The following is a 12,077-nucleotide window of genomic DNA, read 5'->3' on the forward strand; positions in this document are numbered from 1 at the left end:
TCAGATTGGATAGTGCACTTGCTCATTCTTCCCTACCAATGTGCCTTTGGTAAATTGTAAATCTGCATTTGCTTCCACGTGTGAGGCCCTGTCGTCGTGGCCGGGTAGTTTGTCAAGAAAGCTCCAAATCCTGTGATCAGTATGAAGCTGGTATATGCATTATTTTCTGTCTTTTCTTTTTTTCTTTTTTGTACACAGAATTTTTGTGAGGGTGCAAGTGCGGAAGGCAGAAGAAGTGCACACCACAGCTGGCAATAAAAGTGCTACAACTGGTTGATAAGAATGTTTTCAGGAGTTTTGACTGGGGTATCTTTGTTCAGTGTTTAACATCTCTCAATTGTTTGACAAATAAAATGATCTAATTCTTAATCTCGGCTACTTGATTGAATTGATTCTGTGAATCACTTTTTCTCCTGAAAAGTGTCGTTATAAACTCGTCCAGAAGGGGGTGCACTTGGCCCGTTTGAACATTTATTGGTAGCCTTGAGGTCCCAGCATCAGGTCTCTTTACTAGTACTATGATCTTTGACCTCGCTAGTAACACGATTGCACTAGCTGAAAGGCTTTTTATTACTAGTGCTGCTTTTGACCTATTATGACTTTAAGCTGGATAATACCAAGGATGTCAAATGACCCATAAAACTTTGATTTTTTTTTGTCCCTCTTAAAATCCATTTACCTTTGTACTCAGTCATCAGACAATATAGTGCAGTAATTACTTGTACTTCTAGTGCCTTATTGTTACCTATTGGGTACTTTTAGATGAGTACTTAAAGAGTGAAAGGTTGTAATGTGATTTTGAGCGAGTAGGCCAAAAGTGGCATGAGTAGTGATTTATTTATTCATTTTACTAGTAAGGCAGTTGCTCCACTAGTACTCAGAATTTTCTAGAACGGATGAGACTGGACCAGTATTTGGGTTTCACAACTTCAGAGTCTATAGGCTACTTTCACCATCCAAAATGTCAGCAGTCAGAATGTAAAGTTGCTTGTGTGTCACTCCCAGCTATTAGTCAATTAGTCAATGACGTCGCCTTCTCACAGACACTCAGCAGGATGAGTCGTGATTTTCACTCAGGTGTTTACTCTGAATCAGGTCTGTGCACACCTGGGTGATGTCACCAGCAGCTGTGTGTGCACATAAACATTTCAACAGGCAGTTTTTAGTGAAGCTCGACTCATGCGAGACCATTGACGTGTTGATGTGTAATGATGTGTAATTTTGCAACATGATATAAAAAAAAAAAAAAAAAAGACCAGTTCCTGTTTAGTCATCAGAGGTTAGGGTTAGGTAAACAAAGCACAATAGCACAAAGGTTGATGAACAGGTTAATTAAGTTCTTTCTGGCATTTAGTGAGAGAGTTTGAACTCTGCCTGACACTCTATGTAGCTAGCAAAGACAGATGAAAAGAGATATGTTCAGTATGCAATGCAATGTTAGTATTTTATACCCAGGGTGAGCACAAGTGTAAGAAACCCCTTAAAAATAAATGTTGACGGACGGCGGGAAGGAGAGGTGCCCGGGGAAAAACTGTGCTTAGCAAATCTTTAATTAATGACCTTGTCCTGCTTTCTGAATAGGTTGACCACTCCTGGAAATCATTCTCACCCGACCCATCACCTTGATTTTTTTTTTTTGGGCTGCACCTCTGGCCTGGATACATATTTGTTGTAAATAAACAGTCAAAATAATCAAGGGAATTTAGGTAATAATTGCTACGTTTTTTCCCCCAGTTTGCAAAGTTATCAGTTATCATTCAAAGTACAGGAGTTCAGTACTTCAATTTTTACAAGTCTTGTTTCTTTTTTCACGCAAGTATGTGGATGTACTTCCATATAAGTCAAATGTAAGACTGTAAGTACTTTGTTACTTTTGTTCGGACTTGTGTGAAGGAAGTCGTCATTTTGTAGCATAATGTACTTGGGTAGTGTGGGATGTGGGGGGGCGACATTACGTCACCTCAGTAGCTCGGCGCGCTTGTTTTTTTTTTTTTACAACAGTGAGTCAAGAACGTGCGACAAAAAAAAAGGGTCGACTAAGGTATAGTGCTTTCTGGTATGCAGGGAAGGACCCCTGGAGCACTCCTACCCTTCAGGAATTCGGAAAGTTTCCTTCCATATATGGACTTTTTTCATATCAATCGGCGCCTAACGAATGGAAAGGGGGCGGGGTATAGGAGGAGTTTGGGATCGATTGTCAAAGACAATGTGATAAGATAAGATAGGTACGTGCACGTTTATCGGTTTTGAGGTTTAACTGTATTGCGGTTATTACATTAAATATTGTATCGTGGCGTTTTCCAAAGCCCCCCCCCCCCCCCCCACACACACACACACACACACACACGGTTAGCGCAAAGCTAGTGTTTGAAAGAAAGAGAATGTCCAAAATTTGGGATCATTTCACACTTCGTGTCAAATGCAAACACCACCGTCTCCCAAATGCATGTCATATGAGGTATGACAAAGTAAACATGAGCCTACCACAACTCGGTGAAATGAACTGTAATCACTACACAGGATCGACACTTGCACTTTAGGCAACTTCATTTCACAGTGACAGCAGTATATTTTGGAACTACTGGGTAAAATCAAGGGAGCTGGATGAATCAAATTATGATGATGATGATGATGATGATGATGATGATGATGATGATATGATGATGATGATGATGATGATGATGATGATGATGATGATGATGATGATGATAAATTGGCTATATTTCTTGTAAACAAAAACATAAAATCATTGAATAATTTGTTTTTTTTATTTTATTTTATTTTTTTAAAGAAAGTTGGTCCCGAAATTGTCCTCCTAAAATGCCAAAAAGTCTAAGCATAATGGGGAGTTCTCTTGTTGCTCAGTCTTACTCTTTGGACGAAACCATGAGCGGTTTCTAATTGGCTGCCGTCAAAAAGAAAGGAAGTATTTAGTCCAACCTCCTGCCACGGCCGAGTTATTTTCTTCACTTTAAAAATTGCAAACGGCTCGGTTTTGACTCGGTTTGACAAATAAACCCTCACAATGAGCTTCAACAAAGGTCCTGCTTACGGCTTAACCGCGGAAGTAAGAAACAAGGTGCGTAAAGTTGTTGCTTTTTATTTTCTTTTGCTGTAAAAATGAAACCAGTGTGAATTGCATGAAAGTTTTTGCGCACCTTCTTTCTTTTTGCGCTTTTCTCCGTACGTACGTCTGCGGAGCCTCCATTTTGATGCGTGTCTTTGGTTGAGGTAGATGGGAAACTAAAGTCTACACGCAATTAAAAAGTATTCCCTTATAAACGTAGTTGACTAGAAATGTGCGGATATGTTGGAAAATTCATTCAATTTGATGACGCATCTATCATTAAAATAGTACCCTTAAACTAAAAAAATCAGTCGCGCAGAAGTGTGTACAAAGTAGCATTTGGGCGTTGTCTCTGGCAAAAGTGTCGCTGTGGCAGATTTAAAATCAGTTTTGAGCATTTTCGAACCTGTTTGCATATTGCACGTCCGCATTGTGACTCCTATTAGCGCATCGCGCAATTCAGCCATTAGACATGACCAATTTATTTATTTGTTAAATAAATATGAAATAAACATGAAAACTTCTACCATGTCACATTCAGAGGTCCTACTCTTTACTTTTCTTGGAGAGCCTGGTCCTTTTCGATTACTTGTTTTTTTTTCTCTTCGGCTCACGCATTTCAAAGAAGGCCCGGTGTGGAATGTGTCTCCCAAGTGACCTTCCTTGTTGGAAACTTCTGGAGTGAAATAGTGCGTTTGTGTGGAGAAAGTGTGCTAAAGTTCCCCCCTGACCATCCGGATCCACTTAAAATACCAAACCTGATGCTGGAGATAATATTTCTTTACCACCATATGTTATATGTTCTTACTGCATAATACCGATCATATACATTTAAGATGGCTCTAATGATATGGTTGGTAAAAGATCAATACAGTACCTTGGCTAGATAAATATAATCTACAAGATACAGTTGATGGATCAATACTATAGATAACAAAGATCAATAGACCATTTAGTAGATACGTTGGATCAATTTAGTTGCCACAATCAATAGCAACTAACAAAATTACCCCCCCCCCCCCTCCCAACGGGGGGGTGTATTAATGGCAATTTTAAATCATTTCAATTATACTCCTTGAAGTCTTGATTAAATGCATATAGTTAAATACTTAATTCATCCAAAACAGAAATTCAATTTTACTCCTTATGTGCATCATGCTGGAGAAACTAAATCTTGCGTCCTCCCCAAATGTGGACAGACTCAAAGACCTTTAAACGGCAGGCAACCTTGAAGGGAGGAGGCCTATAGCCGCCGACTTTGGTATTTCCTGCCATCAATGACATAGCAGCTACGCTGTAAAGTGTCAGGAATTCAACTCTTCCATACTCCCTTTCTGCTTTTTTTTTGTCTTAAAGCCACTTCTGACAAGTTTCCAACAGCTTCAAAATGCTATTAGGACCCCATGTTGATTGCATTCTTGGCATTCAACATGTCTGTGGAAATCACATCTATAGGGCTTTTTGAGTGTAATTAAAATAACCAATGTTAGTTTTCTTCTCAGGGGATTAGTAAATTGTAATTTAAGCAGCAAAATATGTGCTTTTGTGGTTATTTTCTAGCTCATGCTTTCATTTACTTTGGTTCTCCGAGGGAAATTGACCATTTGTTTTATCCTTCACTATAGAGGTGGGTGTGGAAAGCAGAAAAGGATACCTGTTCTATGTTTATAATGCTTCCCTTGAATTGCTCCCGTATGTCTACACAACACGTTTTGCTTTTAACTTGCAATAAAAACAAAACCTTGTGTACTATGAAGCCATTCGTACACACCCTCTCTACTTTTACTCTGGGGTGAGTTTAGCAGTTTCGTAAACAGGATATCCTTGTGTGTGTGTGTGTGTGTGTGTGTGTGTGTGTGTGTGTGTGTGTGTGTGTGTGTGTGTGTGTGTGTGTGTGTGTGTGTGTGTGTGTGTGTGTGTGTGTGTGTGTGTGTGTGCGTGTGTGTGCGTGTGCGTGCGTGTGCGTGTGCGCGTGCGCGTGCGCGTGCGCGTGCGCGTGTGTGCGCGCGTGTGTGCGCGTGTGCGCGCGTGTGCGCGTGTGCGCGCGTGTGCGCGTGCGCGCGCGTGCGTCAACGGTTATCTTTTTTTTTTTTAATGTTCAGCTCTTAAAAAAATGACAAATCTATGTTTAGGCATACTGTTACTGAGGCTAAGGGGAATAGAGGAGATGACCGTGAAGCACGATATTCAGTCATAATAAACTTTTATTACATCAAATACGTCCTTTTGACCGCCTTGACATAGGAAACCAACTCAGTGGCAAGAAACAATTATAAATGAGGGAGAGAGGGGGGGGGGGGAATCACTTCCCAAGGAATTCTAATGGCCTCTTGACCCGTCTTCCTGGACAGATTGCACTGAAATACGACCTCCAGAAGGAGGAGGAGCTGAGGATCTGGATTGAGGATCTGACCGGGGCCACCATTGGCCCTGACTTCCATAATGGCCTCAAAAATGGAGTCATTCTGTGCCAGTAAGCAGAGATGACAAAACCTCCCTTGTCGTCGCCGGCTTTTGAGATGCTTCAACTGCTATTTCATTCTCTCACAGGCTTATTAACAAACTCCGGCCTGGTTCTGTGAAAACAATCAACAACTCGTCTCACAACTGGCACCAGGTGAGCGGGTGTATGATGCATTTTTATATTCAGTGCGATGATGTTAATTACATAATTGCGTCTTGTGACCTGGAACTATCTAGAGCACCATTGTACTCTCTTTATTTTAAAGGAGGATAAAAAAAAAAAAAAAAAAGACCACAAACATATTCATAAAGTCATAGGATCAACATTTTGGCGGTAACTCACATTTTGTTACACCAACTTTGCATTAGTATATTTCAATGAATCTTTTACTTTTGTACTATGTGGTAATACACTTCTGTCACTTGTTTTGAAAGGATGCATTATATATTAAAAAATGAACCAAATCCCTTAAATTTTAGGAGAGCTGGGATTCAATTTGGGGCGCTTGAGCACCCCCCCCAAAAATGGGTTAGAAACGCCCATGGATCTAAAGGGTGCCAAATGATAGAGGAACATTTTCACTAATCTTTTTTCTTTAATTTGATTTTGTTTTGTTTAGCTCGAGAACTTGACCAACTTCATCACGGCGATCAAAGCGTACGGCCTTAAGCCGCATGACACCTTTGAGGCCAACGATGTGTATGAGAACGGCAATAAGACGCAGTTACAGACCACACTGCTGGCACTGGCAAGTATGGTAAGTGTTGCCATTTTGACATTGGAACAACATTCCATACTGGCAAGCAATTCTCAACACAACTGAAGCGATAACTTGCTGAATGATGCACCGTGACCTTGTTTTCTTTGGACAGGCCAAGACCAACGGCGCCCAGTCCCGGGTTGATATTGGCGTAAAATATGCAGCCAAGCAGAAGAGGACATTTGATGAGGAGAAGATGAAGGCTGGACAGTGTGTTATTGGCCTCCAGGTACAAATGATTTAATAACCTTTTTTTTTTTTCCTGTTTACGATACTAACAACTGATATAGTATTCCTTCAACAACACCAACACTGCGTTCAAGCTATTAAATGTTCCCCGTATGTGTGAAACTGTTGCGAAAGCACAGATCGTCATGATCTCATGTCACTGCATAGTTGTCTGTCAGAGCTCCTCATTGTATTGCTTCTTAAGGCTTTCTTTGTTATCATTGCTTTAGGCGCTAAGAAGCATGTAAGAGGGCTCTCCGGACTTGATATGCTGTGAAACCTGACCGACATTTTTACAGAGGAAAAAATATATATATATTTTTTTTTAGTTTAGGTGATGTGTATACACTGCGGAAATCTGTTCCTAACTTTTTTTTGAGCCAAGGCTCATATTGAGCTTAACTTTAGAAAAACCTTCATGGTAAACTTATGTCTATTTTTGTTTGTTCTTTTTAGATGGGGACCAACAAATGTGCCAGCCAGGCAGGTATGAATGCATATGGCACCAGGAGGCATTTGTATGACCCCAAAAGTCAAATGCTGCCCCCTATGGACAACACTACAATCAGTCTGCAAATGGGAACCAACAAAGGGGCAAGCCAGGTATGGAAAGATGCAGTAGGTGGCGACTTCCCCAAGTTAATCCATCATTATAGAAACAATCAATGCTATGCAAAAATACAATATAAACTGCCACAGTTGTAGCAGAATTTATTTTTAGCCAATAATATGAACACAAAAACATGTAAATAAAATATGTCATGATTATGATTTATTTAATGTAATAATGCAGGTAGATAGCTACGGATGTGTATTTGCTAGTTGAAGATGGATGGAACAAGTTTTGTCGCCCAATGGGCGTCAGTTATACGTGCAATTTTTTTTCTTTTCTATTTACGGGCCAGCCTGGTCCTACCCTGGTCCACTAAATTAGAAGTTAGTTTGTAAATGTAGGTCAGTGCTTCTGTTTGTGACTGACTGGGAGAGAAGACGCAGCATGTCATAAAAAGAGAATTGTGAGACTGCAATTGGAAAATGCTCTGAGGCGGTCATTCCTCTGCCATGAGCTGTAGATGTCATGTTGGGTCTTGAATAAAGAGATGTGCTTTTTTTGGGGCGGTGGGAGAAGCGCACACTTGTCATCAGTGAGCAACACAATCCAGGAAATGGAAAAAATGACGTTGGTGTTCTTGAGAAGCTTACTGATGCGTTTGTTTCTAGGCCGGGATGACCGCTCCGGGAACAAGACGCGCCATTTATGACCACAAAATGGCCACGGATAAGTGCGACAACAGCACCATGTCCCTCCAGATGGGCTACAGCCAGGGAGCCAATCAGAGCGGCCAGAACTTTGGCCTGGGCCGGCAGATTTATGACGCCAAATACTGTACCAAGGGCGGCGACGTCACAGATGAAACTAATGGAGCAAGCGGAGCCTACATTCCAGATTACCAAGATGAGGGTTACCAGGGTTACCATGAGGAGGAGCAGGTGTACAGGGATGACGGGACTGATTACTGAAGGGGGTTGAGAAAGAAGAAGTTTGCTAAAAGGGGGGGAGAGAGTTCGTGTAAACCGAGTCATGCCCTGCAAAAAAAAGAAAGAAAGGAAAAATACTTAAGGCAGATGTTTTTAGTTTTATATCCCAAGGATGGTGGTCATATCCTTATAGTATTTGAGTTTCTCTTACCCCATGGTTGTTACACATATCAAAATTAACTGTATTTGTGTGATTTTAGTTGTATCTGGAAAGTGACTACAAAAGCCAATTTGGCTCTTTGTAAGTAGTTTTGTATCGCAGGGAATTTTTTGATGTGCCAAATTTCCTTTTCACCAGTGTTGTACCACATCTTAGTTGTGTTTAGGGAAATTTTAAGGGCACCATATTGTTCTCGGATATCTGTACTTTAGATTAAAACGCCTACAAAATTATATTTCTAGAGATGTTACAGGTGTCATGTCAGACAGTAATCAGTTCTCTAAGAGACAAATGGGGCTTTTGTTCACACGGTTTTAGTTTTCTTAAATTACAGTACAGTATACATTTTCATTGGCTATGTAACCAGTCCAACCTGTTTGACAAAAGAAGGGGGTGGTGATTGAATATGAATCAATCCATTTTTTTGAACATTCCAAGTATGAATTACTGGATATTTTGTATATCAGCTCAAACATTCCTTTTACATTGGTTGGAGTGTAAACCAAGTGGTCAGTTCTGCTATTTATACACAATAGTGAATTGAATCTGGCCTGTTTTTCTACATGTTCTGAATAACATTTGAAGTATAAAATGGTTGTTTTGTTTTACCTCGAGTTATTATTACCGGTGGAAAAACTAATTGACCTATGAACTTACCTGCTAATTTATAAAGTACACCTAGAACAAAAACAAAACTACAACAGCTCTTAATTTGTTTTCATTGTTTTAGTAAATCTGAGAGAATATGAGCATTGTAATTCCTGTTAATTGAACCTGTATTATGATGCTTTTTAGTTTTACCTAAGTGTACAGAATAAATTAGCAAGTGTAGTTGTTTTGTTGATACAATGTAATAAATAATTATTCATTATCTAGTGTGGTTTAGTGTACTATTTATCACTCTTCTATTGGAATGGTCTTCAGTCATGACTCATGAAACTTGCAGTAATACTTATCAGAAGTGACTTGCAAGTCATTTTTGTTGTCGTTGCATTCTACGTTACAGTTGTACTGGAAAACAGCAAAATATGTTCTCACTTTGACAAAATTCGAATTACTTTTTTTAGACATGAACACTTAAGTGATTGTAATGTCCAGCATGTGTCAGATGTCTTCTGTAAGAACTTGAGCTCTTAAACTGCAGTCAATTTTATACTACACGTCTTATTTGAGGTAGCACGTCTGCCTCACAGTTAGGAGGGTGTGGGTTCGATCCCACCTCTGGCCCTCCCTGTGTGGAGTTTGCATGTTCTCCCCGTGTCCGCGTGGGTTTTCTCCGGGCACTCCGGTTTCCTCCCACATCCCAAAAACATGCTTGGTAGGCCCTAGGTGTGAGTGCGAGTGCGAATGGTTGTTTGTCTCTGTGTAACCTGCGATTGGCTGGCAACCAGTTCAGGGTGTCCCCCGCCTACTGCCCGATGATGGCTGGGATAGGCTCCAGCATGCCCGCGACCCCCGTGGGGACGAAGCGGTTCAGAAAATGGATGGATGGACTTCTTATTTGATAAATATATACTTTATTCATCTTATGTGGAAATAGACTTGTAATAATGTAGAATTGACAAGGTACAAACAAACAGCAGCCTTCAGGTGCAATTAAAGACATTAAACAATGGAAAAATCAGATCATGAAGTGCTTATTGGCATATGGCAAATTAAAAGTTTAGTCTACTAATGCTACTGCAACATTTGGATAATTAGTGCTGAGTTGAAAATACAACATCAACAGAAATATTAACTGCAATACAATGCAGCCATTAGTATATGAAACTGTCACTGTAAAATGTATATCCATTAAAGTTCTATTCCATCTATTGATAGAGACATATATTCTCAGTACAATTCTTTTGTAGACACCACTGTTCGATAAATAACCCCCCTTATTTATATAATAATAAATAAATTGCACATTCGTTGCCATGTCAACTTTGTTTATAGAGCTTTGCTGCCACCTGCTGGTTTAGCCACCATAAAAAAAAGACGGCCGCATGTGACTGACATCGCGCGATATGAGGACGAACGAGATTTCGCGCCTCCCTTTCCCCCGGAACCTTCGGCAAGATGGTAGGTAGTAACTCACCGCTAAATTTCTAAAATCCATCTGAATGCATCTGACCTTTTCTAACAATGTTGGGGTCAAACGAATGTAGCGTTCGGTTGTTTGTTACTGTTGACAACCCCCCAGTCCTAGATGTTGATTATTCATATTGGCGAGATGTGTTCACTGGCTCTGTGGTTACGTTACGGGCTGTGCTAGGCTAAGTGCTAGCATCGATCGTTTGTAACTGTAATGTATCCGCATTATGTTTACATTTCATTTCCAGCTTACTTTAATCTATAAATGAAACAGCTACTTGTATTATTTTCTTGTATGTCTAAATTTTCAATACATGTGTTTGCCTTTCCAGGCGGATGCAGAAATCAAGAAGAAGCGTACCTTCAGGAAATTCACCTACAGGGGTGTTGATCTGGATCAGCTTCTGGACATGTCCTAGTAAGTTGGACACTGCAAGGACTTTTTTTCTGTATTTATCTTCGCTTGTTTTGATTTGTGTCACGGCTGCAATTTAGGCCTTTAGACCAACTGTGTCCGCATGATTTCCTCCATGGAAAGAAAGAAGAGATAGATAAACTTCCAAGAAATGTGAGGCTACCCTCGCTGGATTTTATTTGCAGTGAGAATTGGAGAAAACAAATAGCACTAGACAATGTCAGCAAACTCTGCTTACAATGCTCAAAGCATTGGTTTTGCATTATGATTGTCAATACTAGGGCCTGGCTGACAGTAGCTGTTTAAAATTATACCTTTTTTTTTTTTTGCTAACACATTACACCAAAAAACAAAAATAATGACTCCTGATTTCTTACGCTTATTCTCTTCTGTTGACATTTGACAACACAAATACTACAGGACATAGTCTTGACAAGTAGTACAATGTTTTACCAGTGACTTGCAGGACCATGCAATTATTTTTTTTTTTAAATACAAGCACAAATGGTAAAAGTCTAGTTCTTTTTGCCTGTGTAGTGAGCAGCTGATGCAGCTGTACTGCGCCCGCCAGAGGAGGAGACTGAACCGCGGCTTGCGCCGTAAGCAGCAGTCCCTCCTGAAGCGTCTGCGCAAGGCTAAGAAGGAAGCTCCACCCATGGAGAAGCCAGAGGTGGTGAAGACCCACCTGAGAGACATGGTCATCCTGCCCGAGATGGTCGGCTCCATGGTTGGTGTCTACAACGGAAAGACCTTCAACCAGGTTGAAATCAAAGTGAGTTTTTGGCAACCGGCAGTGGGCAAATGCGTAGAACTGGTTGCGTGGTCTTTGTTTAGTTTTATGACATTGTATTGTGCAAACGTTCATTGATATGACATTTGCCACATTACTAAATAAAGCTTTCTGTGCCAACAGCCTGAGATGTGTGGCCACTACTTGGGTGAGTTCTCCATCACCTACAAGCCAGTCAAGCACGGTCGTCCCGGTATTGGAGCCACACACTCTTCCCGTTTCATCCCTCTGAAGTAAAATGGCTGTACACTTTGTATAAATAAAAACAAAAATGGGTACTCCATGAAACCTGTCTGCTTGACTTTTTAATCCATGATGTTTGACATATTCATTGATTTCCTGTCTTTTTTTGAGAATTCCCCCTACCCTTAAAAAAATACTTGGGAACAAACTAGATGTTTTGCATATAATCTGACATGTTAAATGTGCACAAATTGAAGCACTGTGGTGTCATTCAGCTGCATGCTATCTCACATTTTAAATAATCAGTTCATCGGACTGAGTGGTAAACTCCCAAGTGGTAAACTCCCAATTTTGCTGTTAGACTTAACATTTTTTTTAAATGCCGCTGAACATTT

The 12,077-nt window shown here is 40.3% G+C and overlaps 2 protein-coding genes across 2 annotated transcripts; both read left to right on the forward strand.

Annotated features, from left to right (window-relative positions):
- The first annotated feature begins 2,935 nt into the window (after nucleotides 1–2,935).
- On the forward strand, nucleotides 2,936–9,089 carry cnn2 (calponin 2). Its single transcript, XM_085930391.1, has 7 exons — nucleotides 2,936–3,079; nucleotides 5,419–5,540; nucleotides 5,618–5,684; nucleotides 6,151–6,288; nucleotides 6,404–6,520; nucleotides 6,976–7,122; nucleotides 7,741–9,089. The coding sequence occupies exons 1-7, from the start codon at nucleotides 3,026–3,028 to the stop codon at nucleotides 8,038–8,040; spliced, it is 945 nt and encodes a 314-aa protein (XP_085786517.1). The 5' UTR covers nucleotides 2,936–3,025; the 3' UTR covers nucleotides 8,041–9,089.
- A 1,101-nt stretch (nucleotides 9,090–10,190) lies between these two features.
- Nucleotides 10,191–11,787, forward strand: rps15 (ribosomal protein S15). The gene is made up of 4 exons (XM_085929974.1): nucleotides 10,191–10,282; nucleotides 10,627–10,712; nucleotides 11,247–11,481; nucleotides 11,623–11,787. Exons 1-4 carry the CDS (start codon nucleotides 10,280–10,282, stop codon nucleotides 11,734–11,736), a joined length of 438 nt encoding a protein of 145 aa, XP_085786100.1. The 5' UTR covers nucleotides 10,191–10,279; the 3' UTR covers nucleotides 11,737–11,787.
- Nucleotides 11,788–12,077: the final 290 nt, after the last annotated feature.

This window comes from Syngnathus leptorhynchus, chromosome 14 (assembly GCF_054491065.1).
Source record: "Syngnathus leptorhynchus isolate UIUO chromosome 14, UIUO_Slep, whole genome shotgun sequence".
Taxonomy (NCBI): Eukaryota; Metazoa; Chordata; class Actinopteri; order Syngnathiformes; family Syngnathidae; genus Syngnathus; species Syngnathus leptorhynchus.

What these genes read in the sequence shown, in the direction of transcription:
- rps15 (XM_085929974.1), top strand. An exon ending in CAGCTTCTGGACATGTCCTA is followed by an intron (nt 10,713 to 11,246) that starts GTAAGTTGGACA and finishes TTGCCTGTGTAG; the next exon opens with TGAGCAGCTGATGCAGCTGT. An exon ending in TCAACCAGGTTGAAATCAAA is followed by an intron (nt 11,482 to 11,622) that starts GTGAGTTTTTGG and finishes CTGTGCCAACAG; the next exon opens with CCTGAGATGTGTGGCCACTA.
- cnn2 (XM_085930391.1), top strand. Translation starts at nt 3,026, where the DNA reads ATGAGCTTCAACAAAGGTCCTGCTTACGGCTTAACCGCGGAAGTAAGA. An exon ending in CCGCGGAAGTAAGAAACAAG is followed by an intron (nt 3,080 to 5,418) that starts GTGCGTAAAGTT and finishes CTTCCTGGACAG; the next exon opens with ATTGCACTGAAATACGACCT. An exon ending in CGTCTCACAACTGGCACCAG is followed by an intron (nt 5,685 to 6,150) that starts GTGAGCGGGTGT and finishes TGTTTTGTTTAG; the next exon opens with CTCGAGAACTTGACCAACTT.